The 15,359-nt window shown below is 38.7% G+C and overlaps 2 protein-coding genes across 8 annotated transcripts in view; one reads left to right on the top strand and one right to left on the bottom strand.

The window, feature by feature from the left end:
* The window catches only part of SOS1 (SOS Ras/Rac guanine nucleotide exchange factor 1), a 114,109-nt gene extending 107,301 nt beyond the window's left edge, over nt 1-6,808 (top strand). For both annotated transcript variants that reach the window (XM_028515233.2, XM_028515232.2), the window contains 2 exons: nt 823-941; nt 1,867-6,808. In XM_028515233.2, the coding sequence (XP_028371034.1) occupies nt 823-941; nt 1,867-2,358 (611 nt within the window). In that variant the 3' untranslated portion in view covers nt 2,359-6,808. The remainder of the gene's footprint in view (nt 1-822; nt 942-1,866) is intronic.
* A 4,553-nt stretch (nt 6,809-11,361) lies between these two features.
* The window catches only part of ARHGEF33 (Rho guanine nucleotide exchange factor 33), a 78,915-nt gene continuing 74,917 nt past the window's right edge, over nt 11,362-15,359 (bottom strand). For 3 of the 6 annotated variants that reach the window (XM_036027882.1, XM_028516461.2, XM_036027881.1), the window contains one exon: nt 11,362-12,086. In XM_036027882.1, the coding sequence (XP_035883775.1) occupies nt 11,957-12,086 (130 nt within the window). In that variant the 3' untranslated portion in view covers nt 11,362-11,956. Of the gene's footprint in view, nt 12,087-12,402; nt 13,951-15,359 lie in introns of those variants that run through there. The other 3 variants (XM_036027883.1, XM_036027884.1, XM_028516462.2) reach the window with 2 other exon arrangements.

Below are 15,359 nucleotides of genomic sequence, written 5' to 3'. Positions count from 1 at the left end.
CTTTTCAAAGTATAATTATTTACATGCCTATATTATGCCCTTTTCACCATAAATGCCTGTAAGATAGGTTCCAATTAGAAGCTTTACTTACTTTTTTGTGCCAGTTCATCAACTTATTCTTAAATCAGGTTCAGTAGATTCTAGCGTAATTTTTGTTTTTGTTATCAGGGCTGCCTCACTCATCTTGAATAGCTCCATCACAATTACAATTTTGGATTAGAGTATGATGAACCTCATACTGATTTTGCTTACCCACCAAGAGGAGCCTATAGCAAAGCAAAACCAGGAGAGACCCCTCCCACAGACATTAGATTCTCTTTCTCCCCGGCATCCTTGAAGAGAATTGCTGGGGAGAGTGGTTAAGATGAGAAACTAATTCCAATGACTATCCAGTAAGGGCAGGAAAATGCTATCCTAATAAAGTCAGAGTGGGAAAAAATGAGCCCATCACAAAAGCTTAACAAAAATTATCATTCCAAAGGTTCTTAATAGTTGGCCATCTTTCCTAGAAATGTAACAGGCCCAAATTTCAAAATTTCAATGATAAATTAACAGTGGGAATGTTATTTTGTTCAAGAAGCAAAATAACAGAATATGTTAGGCCCCTTTTTATTTCTGAAAATTCTGCTAAAAAATTTCTGCATGCTTTTATAGCAGTTTGCTTTAATAAAGGAATACTATCGGGTATTGGTGTATTGAAATGCTTTTGATACTTCTGTACATTCTTTTAATAAATATAAGCAGTTTCCAGCTAAGCCTTTTCAGGATTAATACATGAAATAAATTTCTTGTGACCTTTTTAAAAATTTCAACACCCTGCAGGATCTGCTTCAGTGTCATCTATAAGTTTAACCAAAGGCACTGATGAAGCGCCAGTCCCCCCTCCTGTTCCTCCACGGAGACGGCCAGAATCTGCCCCCGCAGAATCTTCACCATCTAAGGTAAAGCAGAAAATCTTGTTACCTGGGAACTGGAATCATCACAGTTACATTACACTCAATTGCTGTGTCTAGTTTAGTTAGTTCTTACTGGGTTAGATTAACATTTACTGGGTTGGGGTTCGAGTATTTGGGCTTAATGGAGTTTAAACAAGGATCAGATACAGATTTGCCAGGCAGTGCTAATGTTTATTTCTTTTCTTCTAGAAGTAGTTTTTTGGTATATTTTCAAAACCCTTGTAAATCTAAATCATGGTTACTGTCAAGGGGAAAAAAAGGTTAATCTATAAAGTAAGAGTCTCAAGCAGAAAGAAAGAGGACTGAAGCTTTATATGAAAGCACATTTTAGGTGAAACTTGATCTTAGCATATGCTAAATGTTACCTATCTGAGCCCTTTTAATAGTGAATGTGATGTGCTTTTAAATGGGATTTTCATGAAGATTCCAGGTTAGAAGAGACCTTAAAGATTCATATAGCTATTTTTTCCACCTAGTTAAACTTCTTCCTTTGCCAGCTGTTGATTTGATTCAGTGGTTCTCCAGGTGCCTGGAGGGCAGAGCACCTCAGTAAGTCAAGACATTCCTTGCAGAATGTGAAACATTAATATAGTAAGTTTAATATTGTAAAATTAGCAGGTAATTTATATTAAATGAGAAAAGTTCTTATATTAGATTGACTGATAGGTAAGCAGTAGCAAACAAAATTTTGAGAAAAGTAAAGTAAAACCTTAACATTGAAAAAATATATGTATATTTTTAATGAATTAGCATAACCTCCCATTTAAAACATATGGCAAAACTCCGTGATCCACACCTGGGGTTCTTCTAATAGCTTGTTGGAAATCCCTAACTTAATTCTCTTAATATATTCATGGTAATACATAAATTACATTATTAATAAATGTGTTTTCTTTTTCATTTGTCTTAGATTATGTCTAAGCACTTGGACAGCCCCCCAGCAATCCCTCCTAGGCAGCCCACATCAAAAGCCTACTCGCCACGATACTCAATATCAGACCGGACCTCTCTGTCAGACGCTCCTGAAAGCCCCCCCTTACTTCCGCCGCGAGAACCTGTGAGGACGCCTGATGTCTTCTCAAGCTCACCACTACATCTCCAGCCTCCCCCTTTGGGCAAAAAAAGTGATCATGGCAACACCTTCTTTCCAAACAGCCCTTCGCCCTTTACACCACCACCTCCTCAAACACCTTCTCCTCACGGCACAAGAAGGCACCTGCCGTCACCACCATTAACACAAGAAGTGGACCTTCATTCCATGGCTGGGCCACCTGTTCCTCCACGACAAAGCACTTCTCAGCATATCCCTAAACTCCCTCCAAAAACTTACAAAAGGGAGCATACGCACCCATCCATGCACAGAGATGGACCCCCACTGTTGGAGAACGCCCATTCTTCCTGAGTCCCTCTGTACCAGGATGTACGCTTTCCTACCCCCAAATCCATTGCTGGCGATGGATGCACTGAATGTGCCAGCACTGAGGAGTTAAAGTGAGAACTCCAAACACTAACGACTCTACTTCAACATGCAGTATAAGACAATGAATTTTAACCTAGATGTAATTATATAATGAAAATTGTATTCGTGTAGAACATGAAAAGACTGATCTAAAGAAATTGGACAACTGATTCACCTGAAACTCAAGTTAAAGGGACTTTTTCCAGCCAGTCGGCTGGAGCCTCGTTTTGTGAATTGATCTTTATCATTAAAGGGATGGAAAACACAGTCTAGTGTCCAGCAGGCCCACATGACGACAGTTTTTGTAATTCAAAATATTATGCACTTTTTAAAAAGAATCTTAAACAGGGATCTTCATATCCTCCTTTGTTTTCCTTTGCTTTTACTTGTCCAACTTTAGAATATTTTCTTAAAAATCATTCAAAGGACTGTGAGGAAGGCTGTGGTACCTGACCTTGTTGGCATCGAGGCCCAGCACTGTACCGCAGTCCTGTTTACAGCTCATTATAGTGAATCGAGTGAATTGAATGGGTACCAAGGCTTCACCAAAGAGGTACTTTTTTTTAAAGAATAATTATACCAATTTTAAGAGCATATCCACCCACCCTCCCTATACAAACAAAATGTGGTGGTGTTGCCTTCAAACGAGAATTTTTGTGTTGTTAACATGACAGAAGAACTTTTTTAAAAAACTGTAACTGTCAAGTACACAATTTACATTTAGGTGACTGTTATCTATGCTAGATTGTCATTTCACCCCTTCTCCTGCAAAAGTTTACTGGTCATCCATGCCGTGGCTCATAGCGGTCCCTCTAACCATACTGTGACAGCGCAGTCATCAGTGTGAAAAGGAGCACTTCGTGCTTGCTGGGCATCACTGACACCATCTGTGTGTTACTAATAGTTGAGTAATCAGCCTATCTAGAATTACCTTGCATTACCGAAATCATGTGTATATAGTGAATGTTATATAATAAACCTAGCAGGTCTGTTTTAATTTAATTGAATAAAGATACAAATACCTTGTTGGCTGGCATATATTAAATTATTATATGGAGAAAGTGGTTGATTCTTATTTCTTTGAGTTGAAACACACACACACACAAACACTAAGCATAAAAGCACGTATTGTGGTACGCCTTGGTTTCTAGTTTTGGATGTGTGTATTTATCTTAAAGAATTATCTAAAGTTGCAGTTGGCATGCAGGATAATATTTGGTTAGAATAGGATGGGTATTTTTAAGCAGAAGTTTGTGAGTTTTTTAATTTCCTAGGCAACATGTATACAGTTTGTTGAAGTTTATATTAATCATTCTACCTTGCTTGAGGTCTTTGCTCTGTCAGAACTATTCATAAGAGAACATCTACCTACATCATTAAAATCATAATATGGATTATTCATTAAGCCTATGTATTGATCTTCTGAGTCTAACAAATTCTGTGACTGAAATGCATGCAACTTGCTGAAGAGAAAAACTTTTATTAGCCTCCACTGTAATGTCTGAAATGTGCAGTGTTCCACCCTTAGAGAGCCATCAGTTCATCAGTATCTGCATGTGTCCTCTGAACAATGAAGCAACATTTCAGCAATTCTGTGAACCATGCCATTGGAGACATTTTCAGAAGTGTTGCATCATGGCTGAAACCTAATACTTTAATAATTTCCTGTGACATTTATTACAGCATTAAATGTACATCACAATCGTACAGGATATAGTACTTTAAGACCAGAGTGTTGATTGCATCATCATTAAGCAGTCCATCCCAGCATGTCCTTATTTATTTGTTAGAGTTGAGTCTTTGCTTAATATCTGTACCATTCCTATTATGGTAAATAGCCATTTTTCTCTTTGTAAAATGTCTACTTTTAAAAGTCTACCCCCAAAATTAATTTCAAATCCATTCTTGTATGCAAAGTGTCCATAAGACCTTTCATTCAATAAGTATTTAATAATCTAAGCCTACTTACTAGTGCTGCTACAATGAATCACAATACACATTCCAGAATCTCCCATGACTTTTTATTAGACCAGCCTCATTGTCCCTAGGATTTCCCTTTAAATGTCTTATTGATCATTTCTCTTTTTCATTACTCCATCCTCACTCCAAATGAGAACCTGAGAAAAGTCACATTGGAGCCCATTCAATCTCTCTGGCCAGTGTGTTCACCTTCAATAAGGGTTTTCAATCTGCTTCATCGTATAAAGAGGAAAAATGCAAAATTTGGAGCTCTAATCATACTTCACAAAGGGAACCATTCTAGATCTGGTAGTTCTGAGAAACCACTGCACATTGGCTTTGTATGCATTGTGGATAGAGGACACTTTTTTATTTTGAAGTGTGACATCTGGGTAAAAATATTTTCTGCAGTGGTAACTAACTAGAGAAATTCCAATTGGATGCCCTTAAATGGAGGTGAGAAAACTGTATCCTTGCCTTCACCTGTGGAACACTAGCTGACAAATTCATTCTTTGTAGTAACTAAAATTACTTAATCAGGGACAAGAAGTGGCTGAGAAGATGAATGCATCACCACAAAATTCTGCTTTCGAATCCAAGACATTATAAGACAGTCAATGCAGCATGCCTTTTTCTAAACCAAATTTCAAAATATGGAACATTTAGAAATGGAAATGTTCTTAAAGGTTTCATTACCTAGATCACACAATGAAAATATTTCCAGGTTGAATTTACTTAAGTGGGCTGATAACTAATATACTTGTTTTGTAATAGAAAGGGAAACTTTTCACATATCTAAGCACTTTTAAAAGCAGGACAGATAAGTAAATGTTTCTAAATTCATTCAAAGCTTATTTACTGTTCCCAGTCTTCAATGTATTTGAAAAGTGCAAATTATCAGGAAGTATACGAATGTTAAGAGTTTGCTTAGTTGAAGGTCGCTGAGTATCAGATTATGTGTTGAGTAGGTGACCGGGCCCTCCCTACCAGAGAATGCTGTGCTGGGTCTGAAGTTAGCAGGGAGCATGACACAGCATTCCACTGTCATCAACAGAGCAGTCAGGTGAACAAGTAGTGTTTCAGCTGGAGGCTATATTATGGTTCTAAATTCTCCCTTAATGGGTGTTTCCATAAATCAAAAATTAAGCAAACCAAAATTTGGATCTACGATCATGCTCTTGTCTTAATTCTCAAATTTAGCTTACTTTTTTATGTATTTCATTGTTTTGTCTTTTAATGACAGCTTGAATTCAATTTTAAGTGGCTCAGCGAAACAATGGAAATGGAGGGAGAGGTGTCCCAATTTATTCATGTTGTATATATTGAAAAAAACCTTTTTTTTCCTCTAGATTTAGGAAGAAACCAATTTAACCATTTATTTCTCTGTGTCCCGCTGGTGCGAGCAGGTGCACGCACTCTCTCAAACCCTGTGGTGTGCAACCTCTGTACCAGTGCGGTCCCTGTTGTGTTGCACATCTGTCTTGACCAGTGAAGTAGACATCACAAGGGTATTATCAGTTTAGCTGAAAAAAATTATGCAGTACAATTATTTATAAGGGAAAGTGATGACTTAGTTTATTTATTCAATATTTTTCTTCTGAAACATCTCATTACTAACTTTTAAAATTATTTCATAATCTCTTACACATGAGCCAATGAAATGTTATGAGCTCTAGTTAAGAAGCATGAAGTCTATATAATTAAACAAAAGCACTTGTAACTTGTTTTGTAAATTTCATGCCTTATTTTCCATTTTTGACACCGTCAAGTGCATTTTCTGTCAACTGTGAGTAAATTTCCCTTTTGCCTTTAATGAAAATAGTGCATTAAGTAGCCAATTGCTGCAAAATTACAAAGTAAGTTAGCTTAAGGTGGATCATGTTGGACTACCTACCACTCAAAAGAAACAAGATGCATCACAGATGGAAGTCACATGTGTGGCTTTGGGGAGAGCGCACCTGTGCCAGATGCATGCCACTTTCAGTAGCTGCCAAATGTGCCTTTAATTAAGAACATCTCTAATTTTTTTCTTCAGATCAAGTCAGCATTTGGGGGCGGGATCAGGGCAGGGGACTTTGGGGTGCAAATATCTGGTGAGACTCACCAGAGAAGAAGCCTTTGTTTGTCAAAGTGACATGTTTAACTTTAGTTGAAACATGTTGGTGTACATATATGTGTGTGTATTTGCCTTTGTTCAGTAGCACGGTATTTGCTAGAGTAATTGTCAAAATAATTGGTCTGTTAGTCTTACTTTGATGTAAAAACAAAGTGTGATCTATACATCTAATATGGCCTTTGTACCTAACCATGTTCGTAGGTAGTCTTTGTACTCTATGTGCAGCAGTATTTGGTTTGCATTTAAAGTGAAAATAATGGCTGTTATTTTTCTGGCATCACTAAGATAAACTGAAAAATAATAAAGAAAAATGCCTTACATAGCCCACGAGTGTATTATTTTGCATGTATTTATTTTAGAGGACAATTTTTTAATGTCACTAGTGATTCTAATTTTAGCTCATACTTTCCACATAGAAATGGTTTGCTCTTTACCATGTCCTTGCCTTGGAGGTGCTTATTCTTGTATCACAATATTATAGAAGAAGTTCAGCATTTCCTTCTGTATCCAGCCCTACGAATGTAGTTAGTGGGAGGCCCTCGGGGTGAAAATGAGTACTATAGTGACTGTGGGTGTCACCTGGATGAAGTTTCAGAGGGCTGAGGCATTTATATTCCATTGAAGAAGTTTTATGCTATCACAGTGCCTTGACAGGCAAGTTTTTCTCTGAGACCTGCTGGAATGTGGCAGCCTGACACTGAGCGAGTCTTTCCAGGCTTGGAATGGAAAGGTACAGTTCACAGTTGCACACTGTAAAGAATTATGCAAGTATGCAGTTATCACGGTGAACTATATAATGTCAAAACTGATGACTCCTTGGAGTTCAAATACTCTTATTTAAACACTGAAGCAAGGGAGGCCTGGAGAAGTGAGATGACTCAGCCAGCATCATGGGGCAGTTAATGATTGAGACCACTAACCCAACTCTGATGCCTGGTATTTGGAGGACTGCTTTCAGGAATAGCTAAAATTTATTAGAGTTTTCCCCCTTGGTTTAAAGACAATTTCATTTGGAGGCAAATGTGAAATCCAAGTATGCACTTTTTTAGTATATTGTAGGTAACAGTTATAGGAAAATAACGTTAATATTGCTGTTAGTCACACCTGATCCTGAATTAGCTCTTGAAACGTCACTGCCTTTGAATTTTAACCAGGTGGTTTGCTTTTCTAACTATTTTAATCATGTTAGCTCATCACAGATTCAGGACACTTAAGTCTCTAGGGTAGAGCACACAGCTGTGCCCACTGCTGTGAAGATAGATGCACGTGACTTTCAGAGGCAAGGATGATTTATGGTAAAGTACAATTCCCAAAAAGCAGTTTATGCCTATTCTAACACTTTAGGACTCTTGATTCTCATTGGACACAAGAAAAAAACTACAGCCATTTTTGGAAGCTAGTTTCTCTACCTCATGACTCATCAAGAAACGAAAGAATCGTTGTGGTACAAGAATACAAAAAGCAGGTGCTTTGAAATCACACATACCTGTTTTCTCACTCTGGTTCTTACTAGATGTGTGTCTTTGGCAAAGTTATTTAAATAGTGAGTCTCTGTTCCTCAATAGTACATGAGATTAATAGAGCTACTCTACTACTGGGGACTATTGTGAGGTTTAAAGGTATAGTAAGTCCTCAAAAAAGTCATCAATAAACTCTGCAACTTGAAGTGAAACAACTTATAATGAAATGAATTTACCACTGGTTAACTGACATAAACAATGTTATAACGAAACAACGCTGAAACATTGTTATTCAAGGACCCACTGTAATATGTGTAAAGTCCAATATCTTTTACAGAGTAGTTTCTCAATAAATAGTAACTAAAAGTAAAGGAACCTGTTTGCAAAGTGTGCCTACTATTAGAGATCTTTTAACATGTTAATGGTTCACCTAAAGTTCCCATAGTTTGATCCTTTACAGCTTCCTTTGACATTTATTGCCACTTAAATTGGTTTTGAGTGACCTTAGTTATTAGCACTTGATAAGGGCCCATTTGACTATTCAATTTTCAGCAAGTATTTATTGTTCCAGGTATAGTTCTGAGGTTAGGAATACAGCAATGAACAAAACAGACAAAAATCCATATCATTGTGGGATTCATAATGTAGTGTGAAGATGCAGACAATAGGTAATAAAAATAAATAGGTATATTATCCATTAGGATGTTGTAACTACTATGAACAAGAACAAGGTGTCTGGGAATGTAGGGAACAAGGTGAAATTTAAATGAGGTGGTTAGAGTCAGCCTCATGGACAAGGTGCCACATGCGTGAAGACTTGATTCTGTGTGAGAGAAATAGAGCCCTTTGAGGTTTGAGCAGAGGCCTGATGTGATCTGGTTTCCATTTTGATAAGATCACTCTGGCTGCCATGTTGAGAATCATTAGGAGTAAAGAGTGGGAATTAGGAGGCTAGCCCAAAAGAAGGCGGTTTGGCCAATGGGACAGCAGTGGAGGTGGTGAGAAGAGGTCAGAGCCTGGACATATTTGGAAGAGAGTCAGTTTGCTGATAAAATAGATGTGGGCTGTAAGAAATAGAATTGTTAAGGATGATGTTAAGGTTTGGGGCCTCGGAAGGACAAAGTTGCCATTCACTAAGGCAGCGAATATATGGTTGTAGCAGCTTTGGGCAAGTTATGTTTAGTAAACTCATTAGACATCTGGGAGATGCCAAGGAGTCGGCTTGAGATGCAAATATGGAGTTTAGGAGAGAATTCTGGGCTGAAGATATAAAATTGGGAGTCACTTTCATAAGATCATATTTTAAAGCCAGCTGGCTGGAAGAAGAGATCTCAGTGAAGGAGAGCCCTGGGGCATTCTGACATTAAAAGAGGGAAGAGAAAGGAGGAACTAGCAAATAGACAAAGAAGGAACTGTCAGTGAAGAAAGATGGGACCAGGAATATGTTGTGTCCTTGAGATCTAGTAAAGAAAATCCAAGAGGAAGTGATCAGCATGTCAAATGCTATCTGTTAGGGAGGAGAAGATGTTTGAGGGTAGACTGTTCCTTGAGCAAGGTGAAAGTCACTGACCGAAGATGGATCACATGCAATGAGCAGTCAGGGGAGTGGTGTGGGCCTAGAGAACTTAATACAGAATGGGAGGGGAGGAACTTTAATACAGCTTCTTCTTTCAACTCTTACTATAAAAGAAATCAGAGAACCATCAAGAGAAGATTGCTTTTGCTTGAAAAACTGGGAGAAAGAAGAGCATGTCTGTATGCTGAAGGATTCTGTTTAGTTGAAAAGGAAAATGTGATAATGACAAGAGATGAATGGAGTGCCAAGCGGAAACAACCAACTTAGGCCCTGGCTGGTGTGGCTCAGTGACTGTGTGACGGGTTGCTGGTTCAACTCCCGGTCAGGGCATATGCCTGGTGTGTGGGCTGGGCCCCCAGTGGGGTCATGCAGAAGGCAACGGATCAGTGTTTCTCTTACATATTGGTTCTCTCCTTCTCTTCCTCCCTCCCTTCCCCTCTCTCTATATAAAATCTTACACACACACACACAAAATACTTAGAAACGCAAGTATCCAGCCACAGTCTTTACAGTGGATCCTCTATCTTTAGATGAAGAGGTTTATATGCATGAGGAAGAAACAACATATTCAAATTTCTTGCTGAGAATTAAGAGCATTTAATGCTACTATGTCTCAAGGGAATGAGGCAAGAAGGAATCAAAATCTTTTATAGATAACAGACAATTTTAGATGACTTATCAAAGATCATGCACTAAGCTCTTCAAAAACAACAATAAATTTTGGAAAACAAGTTATTTGGTTTAGGTACAAAAATCTTTACTTTGAATGTCTAACAACTTCCCAAAACAGTATTTTCATTCTTACCTAAATCACATCCTTATGTTCCTATAATGTTTAAAAATCAGGTCTAGTGTCAAACATCAATTTCTATTTTTTTCCCCTCAAAATATATAGGGCTCCATCAAGCACTTCCCCCAAAACTTCTTTGGTGGGATAACAGAGGGAAATCTAATTTCAAAGAAGTTAATTAATTTCAGGAAAATGGAAAGCTTGACTTAAACATTGAAAACCCCCCACACTTGGCAGCCACCATTTAGTATTCCACTCCACCTGTGGTTCCAAATGCTAATGAATGAGTTCCTTCGTAATCAGACAAAGGGAAGAAAACTCGTAACACTTAAAAATGAAGCCTCCCCTATTAGATCCAACAGTGCATTACTAGAGGGCCATTCTCTGAAGAAATAAGTTTAGGAGCCAAGATTTTGAATACACAGTAACCAAATGCCCCTGATTTATTACAGATAACTGCCTAGGAATGGAGACAATGGTTCAAACCTCATTTTTTTCTATGATGATTCTGACATTTGGGGCTGGTTAAGGACATAGACCATCTTTGACATACGTGTGGAAATAGAGCACATTTTATTACCCCACGCCCAGGCAAGCCTCATTGTGATGATTCTTGTCTGAGAGGTAAGAACTCTGTTTCTTTACAACTTAGTTCTGAAAAACAGAATAAGGTACTGCCAGCCTTAAGCTTTCATTCTGACCTGGTGCTTGTAGCAACCACTGTATGTGGCCATCAACACATTGGTGTTGTTGCCACCTTCTTTCCAGGCTGAAGAAAGTCTTCTAAGAGGATGTGGCTGAATCAGTGCACCCCCACCCCCATCCATCTGGTCATGAGTGTCTGTGACACTCAGGATCACTAGGGGATCTCTGAACCTGACTCAGTAAAACAGAGACTCTGGACTGTCCACAGCTGCAGCAAAAACCATGTAAGAAAAAAATGTTTCTTTGGCCTCCCACTTTCTAAAGAAATCATTGTTCCCTGTACTGATTTTCATAACCATAGAACAAGAGAAATACTACTCTTAAGTTTCTCTTCCTGTTTGGAGATCAATGTGTCTTTAAGATTTGAACCTTTCGTATCATGGTATAAAACCTCCACAACTCAGAGATGCAACACGTGAAGTACAAGTCTGTTAACTGATCCTTTGCCTTAGGAATGTTAGGTATTGCCTTGGAGTTTTTGAAAGACTGATGGCAAGACAAAACTGGCCCCTAGCATAGTGTATATTAGTCTAAGAATGCTGGGACAAATTATAAGCTAAATGCCAAGGAAGCATAAAATTCATATCCATGTTAAATATGAACAAGCTAATGTCACACTGGGACAATGACTTCAAGGTGGAAGTTTTTGATCTTACAAACATTTATTTTCCTCCAAATTTACTGTGTTTTTCTGTAATGCTGTAAAAAGTCTTCATATCCCTTTTCCCAAGTGTTGAGGTTCAAAAGCCATCTCTCAATCATATACTAACCTTCATCTCTTCAATGTCTTGTTTGTATGTTGATTTAGTTTCATGTGTAAGTACTTATTTTAGTTTTCCTCAGGGATTTATACATCAATATATATATTCCTACACAAATATATACAAGTTTTTTATCCTCGTCTTACCACTTGACAATACAACTTTAAGTATGTTTTACACAGCTGTTCCTTGGTCAAGGTCATTTGCAAGAGCAAGTCGGTTTCTGAAGAAATCTTGTTTGGTGGGTGAAGGATCCATTGAGGGATTCTCATTAGTTTTTTCCCTGTATTCTGATCCACTGGACCTAAAATCTCAGCACACAGATAAAGTACAGGTTGATTTGGTTTTAATTGTTTTCAAATATTTTATCTATCCAAATTGTTCTGCATTTGTAAAACAGTTACTTCCTAGCTTTGGAATAATTTTCGCTTCCCCTGAATTTCATGACTCAGGACACATGTAACTAAGATTTACAGCAAAGATGAAGAGAGTATCTTTCTAATGCGTTATGGGGATGATTGTAACAACCGTGTATGTCAGTGTAAGATATTGTATAATAACACTGTAAGAGGGGAACAAAGCTCAGAAAATTCAAGAAATCCTACTTTTTGATTCAACCATGTCCTATAACTACTCCACAAATTACCAAGGCCCTTAAATTAAAATGGATGGAATTCATCATTCTCAACCAAGGTTACCAAGGGCCATTACTAAACTTGGGCATTACATTACAAACTCTTGCTTTTGCTTGTTTTCATTTTTAAATGAAAGATTTATTGAAGCCAACCACACATATATGCTACATTTAGCAGAATGCAGAAATTAATACAGCAATCAGCTTGAGGAGATTCTGTAATCTCAACCACCACAGAGGAGACCAAGCCCAACCAATAGTCAACAACTCAGATCAGTCCAGTAGGTTCCCCAGTCCAGGGTGCACTCTTCCTTTATCTTGGTTAAGACAGTTGGGCAATCCATTCCAGCTCTGCACCTTCTCCAGTTTGTTCCTGTCAGAAGTCCCTGGAGGGAGGAGGCTTTCTGGAGATAACCTTTGATAAGCTAGTCTGGGGCCCTTCGGCTAGCTTCAACTCTGAGCTAGAACGGGTAAAACTAGCCCAGTGACTAAGAACCAGTATCAAAAGACCTCATGCAGAGTGTATGAATGTGACGTTAGACATGAAGTTCTTTGTCCAAAGCTCCTACACAACTAAACACGTTCTCCACGTGTGGAGGCAGAGTCAGGCATGTTTCCACTATCCACAGAGAAGAAAACGTTTTTTCACTATCATTGGTATGCTACAGGTCCTCATTATTGTTATCAGTTAATTATGACTCTCATTTACTGAACTAATTGGGTAGAGGTCAAACATCCTTTTTATATTTTTAAAGGAAAGAAGTTGGATCCACACAAAGACTGAAATCCTAATGTCTAGAAATCTGATGACTGACTAGATTTTTTTACTTTTCTCCCTAATATTTGGTATCAGATGAAGCCACGGCTGCCCAGCATGCTTTCTACTTCCGGTGAGTTTTCTGGTCAAAAGGAGCACTTTTCCACTGCATCCCCGTGCATAGAAAAAAACTATTGTGTTTCTCAACCCCAACACATCTGGGTACTCATCAGATAAGGTAATATCTGGGTGGAGTGCAAGTCCTCTTCCCTTTGAGAAGCCCCCGTGGAACTCTGCCTTGAAACAGCCTCCACAAGCCCACCCTGACAGACCTCCAGGCCCTCTCTCAATGCTCAGAGTTCCCACCTGCCTCCAGTTCAAATCAGCCCTAATTAGTACAGTTGTACCCAAAATGTTAGGAAGATTTATCTTTGACCATTTCCTTCTTTCCTCATATCGCCTGTTTTCCGGAAGACTAGGAATGCTTGTAGTTTTGGGGGCAGGAAGTAGGAAGAAGACTTGAATCTGGCTGCTGTTTCTTCTGAACCATTCCCCACCCAGGGCAGTTTCTCAACACAAGATAGTCATTTGTCGAAACTTAAAATCTTTACCTCGCATTTCCCCTCTAAGCTATATCTGATCTCTCCAAAACCCAACACATCACACTTTGATGGTTCCAACATGCAACTATTTAGTGTTTACCTGGAAATGGGAAAGCTTTGCTGTCACCACCAGCCCCAAGGACCACAGAAATCTTCACCAGATGCGTTCCCATTTCTGAAACAAATGCCAAAATCGCCCTGTCTAGTTTTTAAAGTCCACAAACTCAACTTAGTTTTTTTCTTTTTGAACTGCTCCTCTCATATACAACCTCTGTGTGTCTATAGGTTTGTGAATTCTCTGTGTTTCTTGATATTAACTAACTGTTAATTAACTAATGGCTGACTTGCTAATCCTTTTGGAACTCTAGCGTATACTTTAGCCATGACTAAAAGCTCATTTTTATCCTTTTAAAGATCATTGTAACTGACCTCTATAATGCTTACATGGTATATGGCCACTTCAACAGTTGGCCCCTCCCAAAGGTATGGCTGTTAGGCTCTGAAGTAATGCATACTTGAATTACTGGGAAATCACCTGCAGAATTAGTAGGAAGGGCCAGCATATTTATTCCCTTTCTCTATAAAACAGGAATGGCTTTTGAGTTCCTGGGGTCATTGTGGTTGACTGCAGGGCAAATCCCAGCAGACACTAAAGAGGTGGACAGGCAGACACTTGCTGGGTGAGGGTACAATCTGCCTGCATTCTGACACAATACCAGCTAAGTGTTTGATGGAAAGCCCTGTTGCTAACTTTCCTTCCACTCCATTGACAGAGACAAAGTTGGGTAGGTCATACAAGAACACATTTACTACAAATAATCCTTGAAAGCTTGTTTGGAAGTGGGAGAGGGAGGAGGGGTATAATCCAGTGCACAGAACCCTCTGACCTAAGTAAGGGCTGGTTTTCTGATTGGAAAGATAGTCCACTTTGAAAGCTTTAGGAGACATGCACCTGGAGAAGTAAGCAGGGGAACATTCAGCCTATTGGCCAAAGTATTTGGCCCATGTGATCAACAAGGTGGTTGACAAATGAGCATTCATTTTTACTATACATTTCTTGAGTGATCACTATGTTCTAAACCTTACAGCTAGGTTACCCTTACATCTGGACTGTAAGCTGTTAATGGACTGCCATTATTTCTTTCACTTCTCTTGTGCTAGACAGAACCTAGTACACTGTAGACCCTGAACTTAGTGATTGCTATCAAATGACCTATTGAGAAACACTCATAATCTCCGGTTTGAGTAATATAAATGTCATCCTTTCAACCATCTCCTTCAATGTTAAAGTTATATAGGGAAATAAAATGGGAAACGAGAACCCCAAAGTGAGTATGAATGTGGGAAGGACTTGAGATAGGCTTTAAGAAGTAAAGAAGGTGAGGGGGAAATTATCAACTGAGTCTTTAGTAGTCCTGCCTTTTCTTAAAAGGTCTGTCCCACAGCCAAGGCTGGGCCTATGCAAAAACAGGTGATAGACACCAGAAGAAGAGGATTCTCTCCTACTCAATTATCCTGGGCCCTGTAGAAGTACTCTGTGTGTGTGATTAAGAAAATAGAGAGATTTTGATGTGATTGGTGGAG

This window comes from Phyllostomus discolor, chromosome 6 (genome assembly GCF_004126475.2).
Source record: "Phyllostomus discolor isolate MPI-MPIP mPhyDis1 chromosome 6, mPhyDis1.pri.v3, whole genome shotgun sequence".
NCBI classification, from domain to species: Eukaryota; Metazoa; Chordata; class Mammalia; order Chiroptera; family Phyllostomidae; genus Phyllostomus; species Phyllostomus discolor.
The sequence above is the reverse complement of the archived record's forward strand: the minus strand, read 5'-3'. Positions and strand labels throughout refer to the sequence as shown.